At 48.9% G+C, this 20,465-nt stretch overlaps 1 protein-coding gene across 5 annotated transcripts in view; it reads left to right on the top strand.

Annotated features, from left to right (window-relative positions):
• The window catches only part of NGEF (neuronal guanine nucleotide exchange factor), a 128,035-nt gene that overhangs the window by 68,967 nt on the left and 38,603 nt on the right, over positions 1-20,465 (top strand). For 4 of the 5 annotated variants that reach the window (XM_044945290.2, XM_044945291.2, XR_006552008.2 and 1 more), the window contains 2 exons: positions 11,214-11,356; positions 17,107-17,405. In XM_044945290.2, the coding sequence (XP_044801225.1) occupies positions 11,214-11,356; positions 17,107-17,405 (442 nt within the window). Of the gene's footprint in view, positions 1-10,262; positions 10,513-11,213; positions 11,357-17,106; positions 17,406-20,465 lie in introns of those variants that run through there. The other variant, XM_025289154.3, reaches the window with a different exon arrangement.

Below are 20,465 nucleotides of genomic sequence, written 5' to 3'. Positions count from 1 at the left end.
CTACAGGAGATCCTTAGCCATGGGATGGGATGCAGGGTGGGCTTCATGGAGGAGGTGGCGTTTAAGCCAGCGCACTTGGGATACAGCCATGCAGGAGGGCAGGGAAAGGCTTGTGATGTTAGGAGCTGCTGCTGCTACTGCTAAGTCCCTTCAGTCATGTCCGACTCTGTGTGATCCCATGGGCAAGAGCACTGGAGTGGGTTGCCATCTCCTTCATGAAAGTGAAAAGTGAAAGTAAAGTCGCTCAGTCGTGTCCAACCCTCAGCAACCCCATGGACTGCAGCCTTCCAGGCTCCTCTGTCCATGGGATTTTCCAGGCAAGAGTACTGGAGTGGGGTGCCATGATGTTAGGAGAACTGCCTTTTACAGGAGGCAGTCATTTCTTTGATGACTGCTTTAATGAGACCAGGACTTCAGTGAAAAAAATAAAGCAGCATTCTGGTTTGAAGTGTACACGTGGGTTTGTGGAAGGTAATGGGGGATTTCTGGGGGAAAAAGACTATTTATACAACCAGGCAGATCAGAATATCAGGTAAGTGCTTTAATTTTAGAGATGCCAGGAAGTAATCTACTGTAAAACTTGAATTCGTGAGTCTTTGGAAACTGAAGAGCTTTTTAAAAGATAGGTTTATGTAATGAATTGAGTTGTTTTTCCCCCAAGTAAATCTAGAGAATGTACCCTAATGAACTGTACTCAGCTCCCCTTTTCAACTTCATCAGGACTCCCTATGGTCATATGAACACTTTAAACTCATGTTCTAAGTATATGCACACTAAGGGATTGATGTTTTCAAGTAATTTTTTCCCCTTATTACATAAGTGACACATTTATTGCAAAAAAAATTTTTTTTAAACACATATGAGTTAAAAGATGAAAATTCCCTCAGAATCTGACCAATCAACTACTGGTACTATGAAATATTCTTCCAGTCCTTTTCAAACATATATGTGTGCTTTAAAGTCTATAAAGTCTAACTCTATAAACAAAATAAGATTGTACTACCATCCAGTTTGGGAATCTACTTTTCTAGTCAGTATATTATGGGCATCTTTCCAGATTTTTCAAAAATCATTTTAGGGACTTCTCTGGTGGTCCAGTGGTTAAGAATCCACCTTGCATGCAGGGCACACAGGTTTGATCCCTGGCTGGGGAGCTAAGATCCCACCCGCCAAGGAACAGCTAAAGCACACCGCACTGTGCGCTACAGTGAAGCCCTCGCCTGCCACAGCTAAGACAGGGTGCAGCCAGTAAATGAATATTTTCTTAATGAATAAATAAAAGTATGTTCTCTGCTCCAGCAAAAAAAATATCATTTTAATGATATTTCATTTTAGAGACATGTCATAATTTATTTTTAATTTTTTATTTTATATAGGAATATAGCCAGTTAACAATGTTGTGATAGTATCAGGTGAACAGCGAAGGGCCTCCGCCATACATATGTATGTATCCATTCTCCCCCAAACTCCCCTCCCACCCAGGCAGCCACCCAGCAACGGCCAGCGCTCCCTGTGCTGAACAGTCGGTCCTTGTCGATTATCCATTTTAAATATTGCAGTGCGTACAGAGATGTCAAAATTTAAATGGTCTATCTCCTATTATTGGACAGTTAGGCTACTCCAACTATTCCATTATGGTAAATAACACCATAATAACCATTCTTATTGCTAACTTTTCACATGGATTCCTACAGTTCATTATGATACATTCCTAGAAGTACAATCTCTTTGCCAAAGAGTATGAACATTTGCAGATTTACGAAATGAATGCCCTCTAGAAAGATTGCATCAACTCACACACCCACCTCCAGAAGCAAACAAGAGTTCACAAGGTTTGGCTAACACTGGCTGATCGGTTTTTTAATTCTTTGACTTCTGTGTATCTGATATGATTTTGAAATATCGTGCTTTGTCTTTATTATAACATTCCTTTTTTTATTGCACACTGTGCTCACCAGTTCCCTTATTTCAGTTCAGTTCAGTTCAGTTCAGTCGCTCAGTCGTGTCCAACTCTTTGCAACCCCATGATACGCAGCACGCCAGGCCTCCCTGTCCATCACCAACTCCCGGAGTTCACTGAGACTCATGTCCATCGAGTCAGTGATGCCATCCAGCCATCTCATCCTCTGTCGTCCCCTTCTCCTCCTGCCCCCAATCCCTCCCAGCATCAGAGTCTTTTCCAATGAGTCAACTCTTCGCATGAGGTGGCCAAAGTACTGGAGTTTCAGCTTTAGCATCAGTCCTTCACCCAGTTCTGATCTTTAGAATGGACTGGTTGGATCTCCTTGCAATCCAAGGGACTCTCAAGAGTCTTCTCCAACACCACAGTTCAAAAGCATCAATTCTTCTGCGCTCAGCTTTCTTCACAGTCCAACTCTCACATCCATACATGACTACTGGGAAAACCATAGCCTTGACTAGATGGACCTTTATTGGCAAAATAATGTCTCTGCTTTTGAATATGCTATCTAGGTTGGTCATAACTTTCCTTCCAAGGAGTAAGCGTCTTTTAATTTCATGGCTGCAATCACCATCTGCAGTGATTTTAGAGCCCAGAAAAATAAAGTCTGACACTGTTTCCACTGTTTCCCCATCTATTTCCCATGAAGTGATGGGACCAGATGCCATGATCTTAGTTTTCTGAATGTTTCAGAGCCTTCAAATAGATACTCCCAACAGGAGTCAAAAGCTTTGAATTCCTGGGATGAAAGGCATTTTTGTCAACATGGTGATGGATAGTCAGGGCCTGGAAGCAGGCACCCTGTCTGGTAGGACACCTCATCCAAGCCTGTAATAGCTCTTGTAAAGTGACCAGTCTCTACCAAAGAACTCTTGGTCTTTTTATGAGACTCTAAATCCTTGAACGTTTAGTCCTGGTGACTCAACATAGAACATTCTTTCTAGTGGATGTTAAGGGCAAGGTGGTTTGTTTCAGTAGGAAATAAGAAGTTTTTGCTCCACTTACTTCTTGCTAAGGAAAGCATTTCTCTAAAATTCAATTATTTGCAATTTTCAAGGAACAATGTATGAATAACATCTAGTTATTAATTTTGTCAACTATTAATACATGCTTTTCCTTCAAGCCTATTTTATTTATGAATGGACATCTTTTTCTTTCTGGTGTCATACCTTAAATAATTTTACTATATTTGGTTAATAGTTAAGGCAATGCATTCTCCATTACAATAAGTGCAGACTTCCAAATAATAATAATAGTATCATTTTCTATGTGTATAGCATACTATAGTTTACAAAATGGTCTAATTAATATAGAACTAAATTAGATCTAACTATATTATTTGTAAAGTGATTTAAAATGATTAAATGCTTAAATGGAAGGAAGTAGGGTATTAATGCTTTCACAGTTTGAGTTCCAACTAAGAGTGTATAAATCCTAATGGCTACAATCTAACATGTAACTGATGTGTACAGAGGCAACTCACAATCTCATTTTCTCCAAATTTCATCCTCAACATATTTTGGAAATAACCGCATTTTCCCTTAGGTCCCTCTTATTTCAAAATGCTCCTATTGGTCAAAGTATATGACATCACTCACAATCAAAATCCTCAGACCCCATGTGTTTCTGGCTCCTTGGTTAGTAATGTTCCAAACAAACCCATATTCCAGGCCCTCTCTCACGTTCCACAGTTTCAGATAAAGACAGAGCATTATAGTGTTTTACCCATGAGTTATTTTGGGGAGCCTGTTTTGAGAAATACATTTCCATCAAGGCCATACAATTGTCTGCATCTCATAATTGACTATATGGCCACTATTTGTCTCAGCCTTTGAAGGACGGTACTAGGGACACGCGAACCATCAAAGTGCTTTGGAAATTCCGACATTTCACCAGACCCCTCTCGTGCCTGGAAGTGGAGCAAAGCTTGGCTGCCTATTTTTGATTCCAAAGATGTATTCAACAGAGCAATGTCAAATCTTCGGCAGCTAAGCCCTAAGACCACAATGGCTGCTTCTCGTGATCACTGAAACCTGTCCAACACTCACATCTCACATATCTCTCTAAACCAGACAAATATTTGCATGCATCTCTTCATCCCTCTAGGTTTTTCCCTATTTAAGCAAAACTAAAACAATCGTCCACCCTAGCAACCATGTCAAAAAAGAACAAAAACAAAACGCTCCTCACTTCACCAAAACAGTGAATCCAGTTTTCATAGGTTTTTTGATTCGCCACAGCAGGTCATTTACAGCCTCAACACTTGATGCATCAAACCCCAAAAGTCTGCTAGTTCCCAAAGAGGTCAGTTAAAGAAATATCTTCATTAACCAAAGAAGGGCAAGATGTAATACCAAGGGCGTGCTAATATTAGCTATACTCAATAACTGCAGAAGAAAGATGGCAACAGAACACCTATCAACTTCCCCATATTTTTTGATTCACTGACTGTTTCCCGAGGCCTCCTGGATGGGCAGGATGCTGGAGATGCAGAGATAAATGATATCTTCAGAGCTGCCCCGTCCCCACACCTCACGTCACTGGGAAGAGGAACCATGAAAGTGGGTGATAACGGGGCAGAGAAAGCAGAGCAAAGACAGAGCCGTGGTTGCTCTCAGAGGTGACCCAGCTCCCTGGGTCAGAATGGATGCCATGATTTCTCATTGTGACTTTTATATGCATTTTTTTTTGACTAGTAATGAGGGTAAAAAGACTGTTTCCCACCCTTTTGGCCTTTGGGATGTCTGCTTTGCAGAACTGACTGTTCATTTCTCTTGCCAATATTTGAGTATTTCTGCTTGCTTTTTCCTTGCTGATTTTGGAGAACTTTGTCATAGGTATCGTGAATATCTCCTCTCATTCAGCGGCAGCCCCACTCCAGGCTGCACCTTAACTCTGTTAGCAAGGAAGTACCGGCAAGGTACTGGGTTGGGGGCGGTCACTGAAGACAGCAGATGGGTGGAAACACATGTGTTTGAGGAAAACTAACCCGCCAGCTGTGTATGGGACAGACTGCGGGACAGAAAAAGAGATGAAGAAAACTGAAGGCTGTAAGAGGAATGTAGTCACCGTACTCTGGGCTGGATTCAAGGTTTGCAATGTTGGGGACAGCCCGCAGGACCTCCATCAGTTCCAAAATTCATGAGAAGGACTCAGAGCTATTACTTACGGTTATGGTTTATTACAGTGAAAAGCTACAGTTTTAAATCAGACAAGGGTAGAGATGCACAAGACAGAATCTGGAAAAGTTCCACTCAGAATTTTCAGTTGTCTTGTCCCTATGAAACTGCAGACAGAGCCAACAGCCCCGGGGAGCAGTATGTGACAATACTGCCCGCCAGGAAGCTCCTCTGAGCCTGGGCGCCCAGGGTTTTTACTGGGGCTCCATCAGCTAGAACTGACTGGGTACCCAGGTGGCTGACCGCCATCTTCAGCCCCTCTGGAGGCTAAGCTGTTGTCACATGGCCTGAAGCCTCCACCTTATCTGATGTGGCCCCAGCCCCTGGGTAAGCAAAGACACTCAAGCCAATTCCAGTGGCTTAGCTAGGTCACCTCCCAGGAGCCCAAGGAAAAGGCCAGACCTCTCTTTAGGTAAGATTAATAAACAGGGATAAAGTGATTGTGTTTGAAACATTTCTATAACATGTGACGATCCCACATTTACAAATGAGCCCCACGGTAAAAAGCAAGGGAAAATCTCCACCTCCACGTCACCAGTAAAATACTTCCAACTATGCAACAGAAGAATCTACTTTCAGAAGAGTCTTCTTGAGGGTAAATATTATCTCACTGACTCACTGGACATGAGTTTGAGCAAGCTCCGAGAGTTGGTGATGGACAGGGAAGCCTGGCATGCTGCAGTCCAAGGGGTTGCAAAGAGTCAGACACGACTGAGCAACTGAACTGAATGGCTTCTCTTGGAGCTGCAGTGAGAGAAACTATGTCTTGTCCTTTTCCTAATTGCCCTAATTTGGGAGATCCACTTAGCTTCTGTGGATTGACGGCTGGCACTGCCTCTCTGGTTTAAATGTGTTGATTTTCAAGGCAACTGAAAAAGTCTTAAGAGTGACAAAAATAAATTGTCTTTATAGATTTAAAATATATAGTTAATTAAGAGTTAGCAAGTACCTGTTTCTAGAAGATTTTAAGTGTATATATGAGGATTATCTTCTCACTACAGAGTCACTTTTTCCTATTAGATTTAAGCATGCAGATGCATTTTAACATTTAGTAATCTGGTGGTATATCATATGACCCTACATTTTTGAAAAGTATTTGCTGATTCATTTCTTTTACTTGACTGCGTGGGGTCTTTCCTTGCCATGCACAGGCTCTCTAGTTGTGTCATGCAGGTTTAGCTGCCCGGAGGCATGGGGGATTGCAACAAGTTCCCCAACAAGGGATCAAACTGGAGTCCCCTGCACTGGAAGGCGGATTCTCAACCACTGGACCACCAGGGAAGTCCCCCTAAAAATACTTAGAATAAGAAAACAGAAATTTGCAGTTCCTTATCCCACACAATTCAGTCTTGACTGACTAGCACAGACTTCCAAAATCAACCATTAGCCAGCTTTGGGATCTTGGGCTTGTCATTTCAACCCTCTGGTTCTGCTGCTTCTTTTTCTAAATAAGAACTGGACCAGATCATTTCTAAGCTTCCTTCTGCTTCTAACAATTCTCCCTCAGAATAAAGTTAACATTTTATAAACATAAAATGTTATGTTTGTAAACATTTAAATGAGAACTCCTGAAGGCTAAGGTTGCTACATAAAAAGAATCCGCTTCGTTTCTTTTATAACCCAAAGTAAGAAATAATCTTTAGATAAAATACATAAAAATTAAAAAAAATTTTTAAGAAACATATCATTAATTCCTTACCAAACGTTTACAGGGCAACAACTATGGATTAATGGAGCATAAATACTTGAAATATTTACCGGTACTTTATTTTGTGAATGATTCAGAATGAAATGTCAGTTAAATGGAGGTTTTAATACTAGCCTGCCCAGTAAGCACCACGTGTGATAGAAAATAGAACATGGGGAATGGAATGTAGCTTCAGGTGATATGCCTTCAGAACTCAGTGACTTTCTAAACTGATTTTATAATTAGAAGGATATTTTTAGCTTATTTTTCCATTGGAAGGTTTTATTGTACTCATCTTAATATACATAATTTCACTTGAATATTTTCTGATTTTAAAATAAAGCATCTTTCCTCCTCGGTGCAGCACTGTGTTCCCAGCTTCCGTTTAGTTTTATACCAAGTTTCAGGGGCGTTGAAACTGCGCAAAGCAGCAGGTCCCAGTGACTGCCCACCCACTGCACCTCCTGGGACCCCGAGGAAAGACACCAGGATGCCAGGGAGACCAGTGCATGTCTCAGTGTAGGGACAGCCCCATTCACCTCGAATACAGTGCCAGGCGGTGCCGCCGGGTACATGGAGCTAAAGGCCCAGGGGCGATGCCCTAGGGAGCCTCAACCAGGAAGGGTGAGGACTTAGGGGGTGGAGTGGGCAGAGTCATAGCAGAGGAAGATGGCCAGGAGTGGCATACCTGGTAAAAAGCCTGTTACAGAGCCAGGAGGTGGCTTTCACCCACAGGGGCTGGGACCCCAACAGAGGTTTGTTAAGCAGAGAAGAGACAAAAGCAGACCCATAGGTTAAAAGGGGGACAGAGAGAAGGCTGGACAGAAAGAGTGAAAGTGAAAGTGACTCAGCTGTGTCTGCCTCTTTGCGACCCTGTGGACTATACAGGCCATGGAATTCTCCAGGCCAGAATACTGGAGTGGGTAGCCTTTCCCTTCTCCAGGGGATCTTCCCAACCCAGAGATGGAACCCAGGTCTCCCGCACTGCAGGTAGATTCTTTACCAGCTGAGCCACAAAGGAAGCCTGAACAGAGGCGGGGCAGGGTTGGGGGGATCCAAATACCAAAGAGAGGACTGCTTTGAAAGCCTTTAGGGATTCAGGGGACTCAGTGAGGCACTGACCAGGGGGGTGACATGACGTACAAGAGCACTTGAGGCTGGCTCTGGGTTCTGCCTAGTCTCCTGGTTGGCTGGGGAGGCATCTGGCAGGGGGAATGTGTGCATTGGTGGAGTGTTTAGCAGACTTCTGGTGGAGATGGCCAGTTGACGGATGAAAGTGCAGAGCTTGAGAGAGGGCTGTCTGGAGATACTCAGAAAGAGTCAAGGAAGGGAAGGGCTTGGGTTGGAAAGAGAGAAGACCAGATGGTTGTCGTGCAAATATCCTGGGGCCTTAAGGGCAAGAAGAAAGCAGACCTGTCCTTTCTGGCCCTTCCCAGGGGAATGGGGCTACAGGGCAGCTATAGGAACTGGTTTGTGTCAGCCTGAACACCTATTGTTGAATGGAATGTGCCCAGATCGCCAGGGGCACCTGCTGTAGTCTGCGTAGGGGAGTCAGTTCCCTCCAGGCAAGAAGAACTGACTCATTTGAAAAGACCTTGATGCTGGGAAAGACTGAAGGCAGGAGGAGAAGGGGACGACAGAGGATGAGATGGTTGGATGGCATCACCAACTCAATGAACATGAGTTTGGGTAAACTCTGGGAGCTGGTGATGGACAGGGAGGCCTGGCGTGCTGCAGTCCTTGGGGTCACAAAGAGTGGGACATGACTGAGTGATGGAACTGAACTGAACTGAACTGAGGCAAGAAGGCCCCTTCCTAAAATGCTTTCTCACCTTTGCTGTGAGCTCTAGGCAGCTGGCTTGCTGCTGCTGCTACTGCTGCTAAGTCACTTCAGTCGTGTCCGACTCTGTGTGACCCCATAGACGGCAGCCCACCAGGCTCCCCCTTCCCTGGGATTCTCCAGGCAAGAATACTGGAGTGGGTTGCCATTTCCTTCTCCAATGCATAAAAGTGAAAGTGAAGTAGCTCAGTCGTGTCCAACCCTCAGCAACCCCATGGACTGCAGCCTTCCAGGCTCCTCAGTCCATGGGATTTTCCGGCAAGAGTACTGGAGTGGGGTGCCATTGCCTTCTCCAATTAATACCAAAAGGCTAATTCCTCGGTGAACCCCTCCCACCAGGAGTATTTGCATCGGGGACTTTGTTAATTTAAACAAATGCCGGGTGGGAGGACCGGGCAGGGGAAGGTGCGGAGATTTCCCACTTTGGTCTGCACTGTACTGCCCTGCCCCCACGTACCCTCCGGAGAGTTGGCCCACAGAGACGGCTGTCAGGCATCCACACTGCCCAGGGGAGCGACGAGAGGCGCGGGCTGCGCGCAGAAAAGGGCTCCGGGGACTGCAGCCACTTGTCTTGCTGGACTTGGAGTCGGGTTTTGGAGTCTTCCCTCTAGATTTCTGCTTCACACCCGACCGCTCGCACTCCCCTCCACTCGCTCCCCATGTTTGCTCTCTGTATCCCTGAGCCAGTTAAACTAGCTAACACAGAGGCTGTTGTTTAGTTGCTAAGTCGTGGCTGACTCTTTGCGACCCCATGGACTGTAGCCCGCCAGGCTCCTCTGTCCATGGGATTTTCCAGGCAAGAATACTGGAATGGGTTGCCATTTCCTCCTCTAGGGGATCTTCCATAGCCAGGGATCGAACCCACATCTCTTGCTTGGTGGGCAGTTTTCTTTACCACTGAGCCACCCAGGAAGCCCTTCCAAAAGTCAGTGTGAGTGGGCAGGGGAACTGAGTGGAGGATTGAGGACACTTTGCTTCTCCTCCTCTCGCTCCCCTGTACCCATCCCGGGCCGCCAAGACCTCGGGGTACCTGGGGGCAGCCAGACTCCTCCGTGAGAGGCCTCGGCGCTGGCCCCCTCTCCATAGTCTGGTCAGCAGCAGACGCCCTCGAGGGTCCCTCTAGGGGCTGGACCCAGGGCACCAGAGGCAGGGGTCTCCTGGCCAGTCCCTGTGAAGGACCACAGAGGATGTGCGGCGTGGGCAAGGCGGGGGTTCGAGGGCCAACCGGGCAGAGGGTCACTTTGCCCCTACCTTCCAAGCTCGCCCCGCTATCTGGCAAGGTCTGGCTAGATGTCGAGAAAGGGCCGAGAAGACCAAGACCGCAGCGCGCCGGACCCCACCCATCCTGCCCTCCAAGTCTCCTCTGGTGGGACAAGGCCCACGGCCGAGGAGGGAGGCGCGGATCCGGCGGGAAGGTCCCGGGCCGCAGTCGGCTCCCTGTGGGCCCGGGTCGCGACAGGTCCAGGCTCCCCCGCCCGGCTGCCGCCCGGCCTCGCCCCCGCCGCGCGCGCCCCTCCCGCCTCCCCCGTTGCCGTGGCAACCCCTGGAGCCTCCAGGCGCGCGCCCGCCCGCCCGCCTGCTGGAGCGCTCGGCGGCGGCGGCGGCGGCGGCGGCAGCTCCGGCTCGAGCCGAGCGCGCGGTGACCCCGCTCCGGAGCCCGTTCGTCGCCCCCGGCCCGGCTCGGGGCCCCCAGCGCGGCTCCCGACCCGGCCCCAGAGCCGGCCTGGCTGCCGGCCCTCATGGAGCTGCTGGCCGCAGCCTTCAACGCCGCCTGCGCCGTGGACCACGACAGCTCCACCTCGGAGAGCGACGCGCGCGACTCAGCGGCGGGACACCTGCCCGGCAGGTGAGGACGAGCGGCCGTGCCGACCCCCGAGCGCCGCCGCTGCGCGTCTGTGGCCCCAACTCGCGTCTCTGGCCAGGGACGCCTACCCGAACGGCCTGTCCCCCGCACCCCTCCCCGCGGACCCCGCCGCCCCTCACTGCCCCCCGCGGTCCCTAGTCGTGCCGGCACGCCGCCTGGGGTCGGGGGTGCACCCCAGCCGGACACCCTGGTCCCCGTCCTGGCCGCCTCCCGCGCCCTCTCCCGGGCGCCCTGGGCGCACGCGCCTCGTTGGGCTCCCAGACTCCGCGCCGCGTGGCCCTGGGGCGGTCGCTACCCGGAGGGCACAGGGGGCCGTGTGACCGCGCGCGGCGCGGGCTGCGCAGTGCGCGCAGGGCTCCTGGCCGCGGGACCCGTCGGGGCGGCCGCGCGGCGCCGTGGAGCGGGCAGGGCGCGCCAAGTTTCCGACGCCTGCCCGCGAGCTCCGAAAACACGAAGGTCTGGGCGGGCTGGGGTGGGAATGAATCACCCGGTCGCGCCCTGGTGTGGTGACAAAAAGGGCCTGTGGAGCGCGCTCGGCCGGGAGGGGCGGCGGCGGCTGCGGCCGCTCGGCCTGGACAACCCGGGCAGAGTCCAGCTGGCCAGGGCCGCCCGTGCGGACGCCTCTCGCGGGCTGGCCGAGGTGGGTCGCTGCTTAAAAATAACACACCCTGCCGCTCCTACAGCGAGTCGTCCTCCACCCCAGGAAATGGGGCCACGCCCGAGGAGTTCCCGGCCCTCGCAGACAGCCCCACCACGCTCACCGAGGCCTTGCAGATGATCCACCCTATTCCCGCCGACTCCTGGAGAAACCTCATTGAACAAATAGGTGGGTGTCTCCGGCGGTGGCGCGGCGTCACTGGGGGGAAACGGGGGGCTCCTGGTGGGCTCCGGGTTCCCCTGCTCCTGGAATGCAGTTGCGTTTCACCTAGGCAAAACGCACCTGAGGAGGAAGGTTATTAACATATTTGGCTCTAATGGTTCCATAGGCAAAACTGCCGCATGTTACTAGTAAGCTGTGTAATTGGGCTTGAGCAAATGTGTTTCTTTCCTGCTCCTTTGGACAGGTGTACTTGCCCAGCTCTTAACTGGGCAAGGAGGGCTCTCTGTCCTCTTATCTCTTCTGCCAGCACGTCCAGGGGTGAAGTGCTTCTGGGCCATGCAGCAGGGAGGGCTCGGTGAGCCACCCTAGCCATCCCAGGGGCCTGGGGTAGACCTGGAAAGAGAGAGGAGTCTGCAGGGGGCGGGGCGGGGCGGTGGGGTGGGGGGGACGGGTGGCGCGGGTCTCTGCAGACAGTCAGGCTGACTGGAGCCATTCTGCAAGGAGAAGCAGTGACCAACTTTGCTCCCGGGAGGAGAGGTACAGTAGAGAGAAGCCTCAGAGGCCCCCACCCTCACTCCACGGGTTAGGGAGGGAAGCCTGGTTCCACTTGAGCGCCCTGTCCGCTCCTGTCCAGAGTGTGGCTGGAAGTCTGGGGCGCAGCCTGCCTGTCCAGCTGCCACACAGCTGCAGCTGAGACTGTGAAAGCAGATGGTGGAGTGAGAAGGTGTCCCAAGAACCCAACCACTTTCATTTAAAAGTCAAGAACTGTCGATGACGTCGAACTAGTTCTCATTGTCCTCACCAGAGGGGGCCGTGAGTGGGTAATGTGGGGAACGGGATGGCCTTGAGATCTTTTCTGCTCTTCGGTGTTGTCAGAGGAGAGTTTATTCATTGGAATTAAAATTTTGACTTGAAAATGTCCTTCCCTAAATTGATCATCATTGTCCCTCATGCCAAACACTCGGGCAGACACAAAGTGTCTCTGGTAGAAGGGGGCTTCCTTTGCCCTGGGACACCAGCGTTTAGGAGACTTTTCAGGCAAGTTCCCTCCTCCCCTGGCTGGGGTTTTTCTGGACTGAACCCTGGGAGGAGCCGAGCCCCTGCAAAGCTGAGGGTGGAGCACTACAGTTAAGCCTCATCAGACTCCAGGGATTTTGTTCCCAGCCCCCCGCATGTGGGGCTGGGTGGTGGTGGCTTTTCCCTTTGTTTGCTGGGGCAAATGGAGAGGCGCTGTTCTGAGGACAGGCACCCACGAAAATCCTTTTGTCCCACCTCGGTCACGTTGCCCTTTATAGCCAGGAGGGCCACCGCGGCCTCAGCATATGCTGGGAGCCTTGACTCCCACCCTCTAGAAAGGGATATCGCTGGCTAGGATCAACGTCAGAACTAGGAAGGAAATCGGGGTGGGGGTGGGGAGATCCGTGCCTCGAATCACGGAGAGAGAGGCTCCCTTTTGCAGCGTGGGCGTGCGGAGACCTCCTTCCTGGAGAGCCAGCGGCATCAGCTCAAGGCTGGGAGTTGGAAGCCCTGAACTGGGGTACTGCGCTCCTCCTGGCCCTGGGTTTCCTGCTGTGGTGAACAGTGGAGACTGACATCCCCAGGCGTTTCTCCCACCATGGGCTGGTGTCATGGTGAATATGTGTTTCCGGCTTCTGGGCTGGATCCTGGGTAGGTGCTCAACAGATGTGCTGAACACGCAGGGCCAAGGCTGCCTCCTTCTCACATCCTTTGTCCTCGACTCGAGGCCTATGCCAAGCAGATTCCTACAAGAGGCCAGCTGCTCCCACATAGCTCAGGGAATGAAGGGGATTCTTTTGCCAGGTATCAGGAGAGGACAACACGTTCCTAAAGACGCAGAGTTAAGAGGGGAGGAAAGTGGGAAGACACTGGGCAATTATGCACCACTGTGTTGGACTGCGATGGCGCCCACTCAGACCAGGACAGAATGATGCCAGGACTGTGTGTGGCGTGGTATACAGTTGTCATTGCTGGTGGCCCTGAAGATCATAGACCCCGAGGCCCTGTGATTGTGCATGTGTGTGTTTGCATGTGCACACGTGCGTGTGTGTCCTGTGGTCGTCTCTGCTGCTGCTGCTAAGTCACTTCAGTTGTGTCCGACTCTGTGCGACCCCAGAGACGGCAGCCCCCTGGGCTCCCCCGTCCCTGGGATTCTCCAGGCAAGAACATTGGAGTGGGTTGCCATTTCCTTCTCCAATGCATGAAAGTGAAAAGTGAAAGTGAAGTCGCTCAGTCGTGTCCGACTCTTAGGGACCCCATGGACTGCAGCCCACCAGGCTCCTCCGTCCATGGGATTTTCCAGGCAAGAGTACTGGAGTGGGGTGCCATTGCCTTCCTCTGGCACCTAGCAAATGCTTGGGGCCTAGGAGGTCCTCACTAAAAATTAAAATTCCCTGCCCTTTGGAAGTTTCTATCTGAAGAATTCAAAGAAAAAAAAAGAAAAGATTCTCTTCGAAAAGTAAGATTTTGAAAGACTCCAGGAGTCTTGCTTATCCTCCTTCTGCAGGGCAGCATGGCCAGCCCGATACAGATCATTTTAATTAGGAGAGATGAGAACTGAGCCTTCTAATTCTGCTTGGATATAATTCCAGGTGCAGGCTTTTACAGGTAAAGCTAACTTTGCTTAATGAATGTACAAAATTGAAAAACATGATGCATCAGAAGTATATCTCAAATACAAAACTTTGATCAGCTAATCTAGTTCTTCAGTTACATCTACTTTGTTTCTATTCTAATATGAATTTTAAGGCCAATAAAAATAAACACATTACCAAAAAAAATGGTTACACAGTGTGTCAGATAATCCTTTGTAATCACAGTAACTCCAGGAAAACTGGTATTTAAATTCAAATGCTGAAGGCTTCAGAAAGAAGTATAAAGTTTTAAGAAAATGCTAAAAATTACTTGTATTGGGAGTCTTTGGCTGAGTGTACTAGAATATCCAGCTTAAAAGAAAATGACATGAAAGAATGAAAGTATTCTGTTTTAAAGGGTCCAAGAATGAGGAAGAAAGTTCTGGAGTTGGTTCAAGTCAAACAATCACCTAGCTGCTTTCTCTCCTCCATTCTTAGCGTTTGGGCTTCATGTCACGAGATGGCTGCCATAGCTCCATGCCTCACATCCTCAAGCAGCCACATATAAAACCCAATAAATAAATAAAAGCAGCTTGTCCAGGGATCAAACCCGTGTCCTCTGTATTGGCAGGCAAATTCTTAACCACTGGACCACCAGGGAAGTTCCCCTGGTTTCTTTCAGTTCAGTTCAGTCGCTCAGTTGCTCTTTGTGACCCCACGAATCGCAGCACGCCAGGCCTCCCTGTCCATCACCAACTCCCAGAGTTCACTCAAACTCACGTCCATCGAGTCAGTGATGCCATCCAGCCATCTCATCCTGTCATCCCCTTCTCCTTCTGCCCCCAATCTCTCCCAGCATCAGAGTCTTTTCTTTTAAACCTTCATAAAAATAGTATTGAAATCACAGAAGATTAATTGATACAGTGTTGCCAACAATAGTTATATCTTATGCTCATCACTGAACCGTTTGTGTAGTGGCTTTAAACCTCTGCCATTACAGTTCAATCTGGGTTGCATTTAGCATAGATTTAGATTTTCTTTTTCATTCCTTTGTCAAATTAACTCCATGTTGTAATCTGCTAGATTCTAATGTAAAATCACATAATTTTTTAAAAGTAAAGCTATACTAATCATAAAGGATTTATAATTTAGCATTATGGAACATAAGAAGCCAAGTAATTTAACCCACACATAATTTATTGGGTTCCTGTTATTTATAAACTATGAATATAATTTATCCAGCCATTTTTCAGGATTTAGAAGAGGGTCTGTTTTTCCTTTCCTTTTTTCTTCAGGTTAGATGTACTTAGCAATTAAAGAAGGAATAATAGGTAATATTTATATTGCATTGCATGAGAAAGTGCTTTACAAGTAGTACACTTATCCAGCTTAACAAAGTATTAAGAATAATTATTAGAATATTCTACTTAATTAGAATAATTAATATTCTAATATTCTAAGTATTATTCTAACTTATCCCTGTTAGAACTTTCCCAGGAAAATCATCTTTTTTTGTGGGGGGCAGTTTGTGCCATGTCTTAGCTGTGGCACACAGGATCTTGGATATTCATTGCAGCACGTGGGATCTAGTTCCCTGACCAGGAATTGAACCCGAGCCCCCTAATTGAGAGCGCGGAGTCATAGCCACTGGACCACCAGGGAGGTCCCCATCTTTGTTTTTATAGATAGAAATATCAAGGGCCCCAACTCCTCTCCCAGGCTCCAGACCAGTCCAGCTGCCTACTGGTTCTCTCCACCTGCTTAGCCATCAGGTGGACCTGCATCTCTCCACCACCCTATCCCCAGTCAGACCCTCCTCCCATGTTCCGCATCTCCTGAATAGGGCCACCAGACCTCCCCTGCCAACTAGTCACCCGAATATCACTCGTTGCCCAGCACCAGCCAATCACCAGGCCCCGTCTTACACCTTGTAACTATCCCTGAATCAGGCACACGGCCCCATCCTTCCCCCACCATGGTGTGCGGGCCTGCACCACCGATCCCCTGGAGAATGGGCATGGCTTCTTTCTTCCCGGCCGAGGGCCTCCTACGATGTAGACCAGAGCTGCTTGCCTGAGGGACTTCCTCTCCCTGGGGCTTGCCTTTTGCCCGCAGGATAGATAAAACCCTTGGGGTAACCCTCTTCTCTTCCCAGCCTCATGGCCAGCAGGGCAGCCCCGCCTCCCCTCTCCCTGGGCCGGGAGCCTTCTTGCCCCTGAGACGTTCTGCTGGTCCTCTGTGGGGAGACCATCCCTTGCTCTGTGGCCAGGACATCCGAAAAGGAATTTTTTCCTGTGGAGGTGCTGCATTTTTACTGACTCCTCTTACCCCTAAATCTCCTTGGAGACTCAGAAGGCACTTATTTCAGATCAGGGAAGTAAATCTAAAAGTACGAAAGAAAAAAAAAAGGAATGTTTCCCCTTTGAATCATAAGGTTGGTGAAATATTGTTTTTTTTTCCCTTCAAAATGAGAATTTACAACGACTCCCATTTCACCGATGAATAGACTTGAGTTTTAATATTGAAGCATTTAAGGCTTTGAGAAGCATCCTGCTGGTATGCTGAAACATAATCAGGCCATTTCCATTGACTCTGTACACGTTGGTTATTAACATGACAAGTTCTAGATCCTTGTTGTTTGCTGGTTATGGATGTGAAAAGCATTTATTTGTGCGACTGGATTTTGATTCTATTCAGTGATTTCTTTATTCCTTGTTAGAAAGAAAAAATAAACTTATGCGTGCAGATCCTTCCCAAGAAATGAAGACAGAGGCAGTTCGTTCAGTGGCCCTTCCCTGATACCTGTGGGGGTCTGGCTTTCTTTGTGTTTTCATAGGCAAAGCATTTATTTGCCCTTGATCCCTGGTGGCTCAGATGGTAAAATATCTGCCTGCCATGCAGGAGACCTGGGTTCGATCCTTGGGTCAGGAAGATCCCCTGGAGAAGGGACTGGCAACCCACTCCAGTATTCTTGCCTGGAGAATCCCATGGACAGAGGAGCCTGGCGGGCTACAGTCCATGGGGTCACAAAGAGTCGGACAGGACTGAGCGACTGACACTTTGACTTTTTCACTTTCAGGAGTCAAAAGCTGTGACTTAGCAATTCGGAAAGCTCCATATCTGAAATCTCTATCGTGTCTTCAAAACGGTTTGATTTGATTTCAGGGCTCCTGTATCAGGAATACCGAGATAAATCAACTCTCCAAGAGATTGAGACCAGGAGGCAACAGGATGCAGAAATACAAGGCGGTGCTGACGGGTGCCCATCCAGCGAGGAGGCTCCAGAGGAAGATGAAGGGGAGGAGGAGGAGGAGCCAGCAAGCCCACCCGAGAGGAAGGCCTTGCCCCAGATCTGCCTGCTTAGCAACCCCCACTCGAGATTCAACCTCTGGCAGGATCTCCCGGAGATTCAGAGCAGCGGGGTGCTGGACATCCTCCAGCCGGAGGAGATCAGGCTGCAAGAGGTAACAGGCTGCCCGGGGTGAGAGCTTCCGGTCAGAACGAACGGGTGTTTTAACCAGCGTGGGTGAGGCTTCCTCTCTGGGGTGAGGCTGGTTTGCCAGAGGAGTTACTGGCAGGGTACCTCTATCTCCGACATGCAGGAAAATTCACATTATTTCACATGCGTGGGTGCGTGCCACGTCACTTCAGTCGTGTCCAACTCTGTGCGACCCGATGGATGGTAGCCCGCCGGGCTCCTCTGTCCATGGGGTTCTCCAGGCAAGAATGCTGGAGTGGGTTGCCATTTCCTCCTGCAGGGGATCTTCCTCTCCCAGGGATCGAACCCACGTCTCTTAAGTCTCCTGCATTGGCAGGCAGGTTCTTTACCGCTGGCGCCACTGGGGAAGCACAGGCAACAAAAACTACCTAGTTAGCTCCTAGGATAGCTCAACCCCGGTGTTGAGTGTTCTCCACGTTGTTGTTTCTGTAGATAGGAAGATTGCATCCTCTAAACCCTTGCTTGTTATTGTGGAGAATCTCCGTGGCACGTGTGAGCACCGATACAGTTGGTGGTGCTGAATTCATTGTGCCCGTGAACTGGCTCTCTTCATCTGTGCTTTACTTTTCACTTGCACGTCTTTATTTCGAATTTTCGCTTGAACCTTGGGTGAGTGGGGCTCTGAAAGCCCTCAGCATATCCACCCCTCCTGAAATGAAATAGCTAGGACTTGTGTCTCTTCTTGCGCCTTCATCCGATGGTTCAGGCAGACTCTGCCTGTGAGTTAGGCTGAGGCAGGATCACAGAGTCACTTAATAGTTTGTGGCTAACAGGGAGAAATAATCCATAAAACACGAATAGTAATAGAAGTGAGAAGCTAAGAAATGTAGGTGTTGGATATATATATGTATAGTCATATATATATACATAGCTTTATATACAGAGAGTTGGATCAGTTCTTTTAAGATTTTTTTAATGTGGGCTGTTTTTAAAGTCTTTAATGAATTTCCTACAATGCTGCTTCCGTTTAATGTTTTGGGTTTTTGGCCATGAGGCCTGTGGGTTCTTGGCTGCTCCACCAGGGGAGGAACCCGCACCCTTTGCATTAGAAGGCAAAGTCTTAACCACTGGACTGCCAGGGAAGTCCCTGTTCACTCCAGCTCAGTCATCTTTATCCTCTCACGCCCGTTTCCCCAGTCTCCCCACTCACATGCTCCTTCAAGCCCGCCCTTGAGCTTGTTCCTAGTCGCAGTCCTGACTGTCTTTAGCTCTTGGCTCGCCTGTGCAAGATTCTGTAGAAACGTTCGTTCTTCTCATTTATTTAAAAGGCAAAACTGCAAACTGTGCACACACGTAATGACCAAGGCTGAGACCAGCCCCCGACCAGGTTCATCAGGCGCAGGCTCGGGTGGTATGATGCCTTTGCTCCTTGAGAAGCCTTGATGACACTCGACTTTTGAAGCGCCACCCAGGGTCCACTGCGTCCTGCCCAGCAGACTCAGGAGAGGTGGTTTTAGTGTCTGACACCCACTTGTGACTCATGAGCATTTGTAAGCAAGGCCACAGGAGTTTTATTTTTTTAATGAAACTGATGTCAGTAATGTCTAGTCATCCTATGGGGCTCCTCCCAGCTTCTCACAGGATACTGGTGAGATGACATAAAGAACCACGTGCCCCACCAGAAGCGAAGATGCATGGTCAGGAGATCTCCACGAGGCAGGTGGAGCTGGACTGAGGAAATCCCAGCAGGCTTTGCCACCCAAAGCAACCATGTGGAAGGTTCTAGAACCCAGGGAGAAGCCCCCCTGCAGGTGGCCATCCCTCCTACCTGAGAGACCCAGGGGCTCCACCACCTGCAGACAGAGCCCCCATCACTCACCTTTTTTTCCCTCCAGTTTTATTTGAGATGTAGTCGACACACTTCACTGTATAAGTGTAAGGTGTATGATTTGACTTCCACGCATCATGAAATAACGACCACACTAGTTGTTGTTCACCGCTAAGCTGTTTCTAACTCTTCGTGACCCCATGGACTACAGCACGCCAGGCTTCCTTGTCCTTCACCATCTCCCGTAGTTTGCTCATATTCATGTCCATTGAGTCTGTGACTCTATCTAACCATCTCATCCTCTGCCACTCCCTTCTCCTTTTGCCTTCAACCTTTCCCAGCATCAGGGTCTATTCCAATTAGTCAGCTCTTCTCATCAGGTGGCCAGAGTATTGGAGCTTCAGCTTCAGCATCAGTCTTTCCAGTGTATATTCAGGGTTGGGAAATTCCCTTTAGGATTGACTGGTTTGATTTGCCTGCTGTCCAAGGGACTCTCAAGAGTCTTATCCAGCCCAATTCGAAAGCATCATTTCTTCAGCATTCAGCCTTCTTTGACCCCTCTGGTGGCTTAGACAGTAAAGCGTCTGCCTGCAATGTGGGAGACCCGGGTTCGATCCCTGGGTCAGGAAGATCCCCTGGAGAAGGAAATGGCAACCCACTCCAGTACTCTTGCCTGGAAAATTCCTTGGACTGAGGAGCCTGGTAGGCTACAGTCATGGAGTCGCAAAGAGTCAGACACAACTGAGCGACTTCGCTTTCTTTCTTTTCAGCCTTCTTTATGTTCCAACTCTCACATCTATACACGACTACTGGAAAACCACAGCTTTGACTTTGTATGGACTTTGGATAGCAAAGTGATAGCTCTGGTCTTTAACATGCTGTCTAGGTTTGTCATAGCTTTTCTTGCAAGCAGCAAGCATGTTTCAATTCCATGACTGCAGTCACTGTCCACAGTGATTTTGGAGCCCAAGAAAATAAAATCTGCCACCGTTTCCACTTTTTCCCCATCTCTTTGCCATGAAGTGATAGGAATGGATGCCATGATCTTCGTTGTTTGAATGTTGAGTTTTAAGCCAACTTTTTCACTCTCCTCTTTCACCTTCATCAAGAAGCCCTTTAGTTCCTCTTTGCTTTATGCCATAATGGTGGTGTCTTCTGTATATCTGAGATTGTTATTTCTCCTGGCAATCTTGATTCTAGCTTGTGATTCATTCAGCTCCGCATTTCACATGATGTGCTCTGCATATAAGCTAAATA

This window comes from Bubalus bubalis, chromosome 6, assembly GCF_019923935.1.
Source record: "Bubalus bubalis isolate 160015118507 breed Murrah chromosome 6, NDDB_SH_1, whole genome shotgun sequence".
NCBI classification, from domain to species: domain Eukaryota; kingdom Metazoa; phylum Chordata; class Mammalia; order Artiodactyla; family Bovidae; genus Bubalus; species Bubalus bubalis.
Note: the sequence above shows the minus strand (reverse complement) of the source record. Positions and strands in the feature narration are given on the sequence as shown.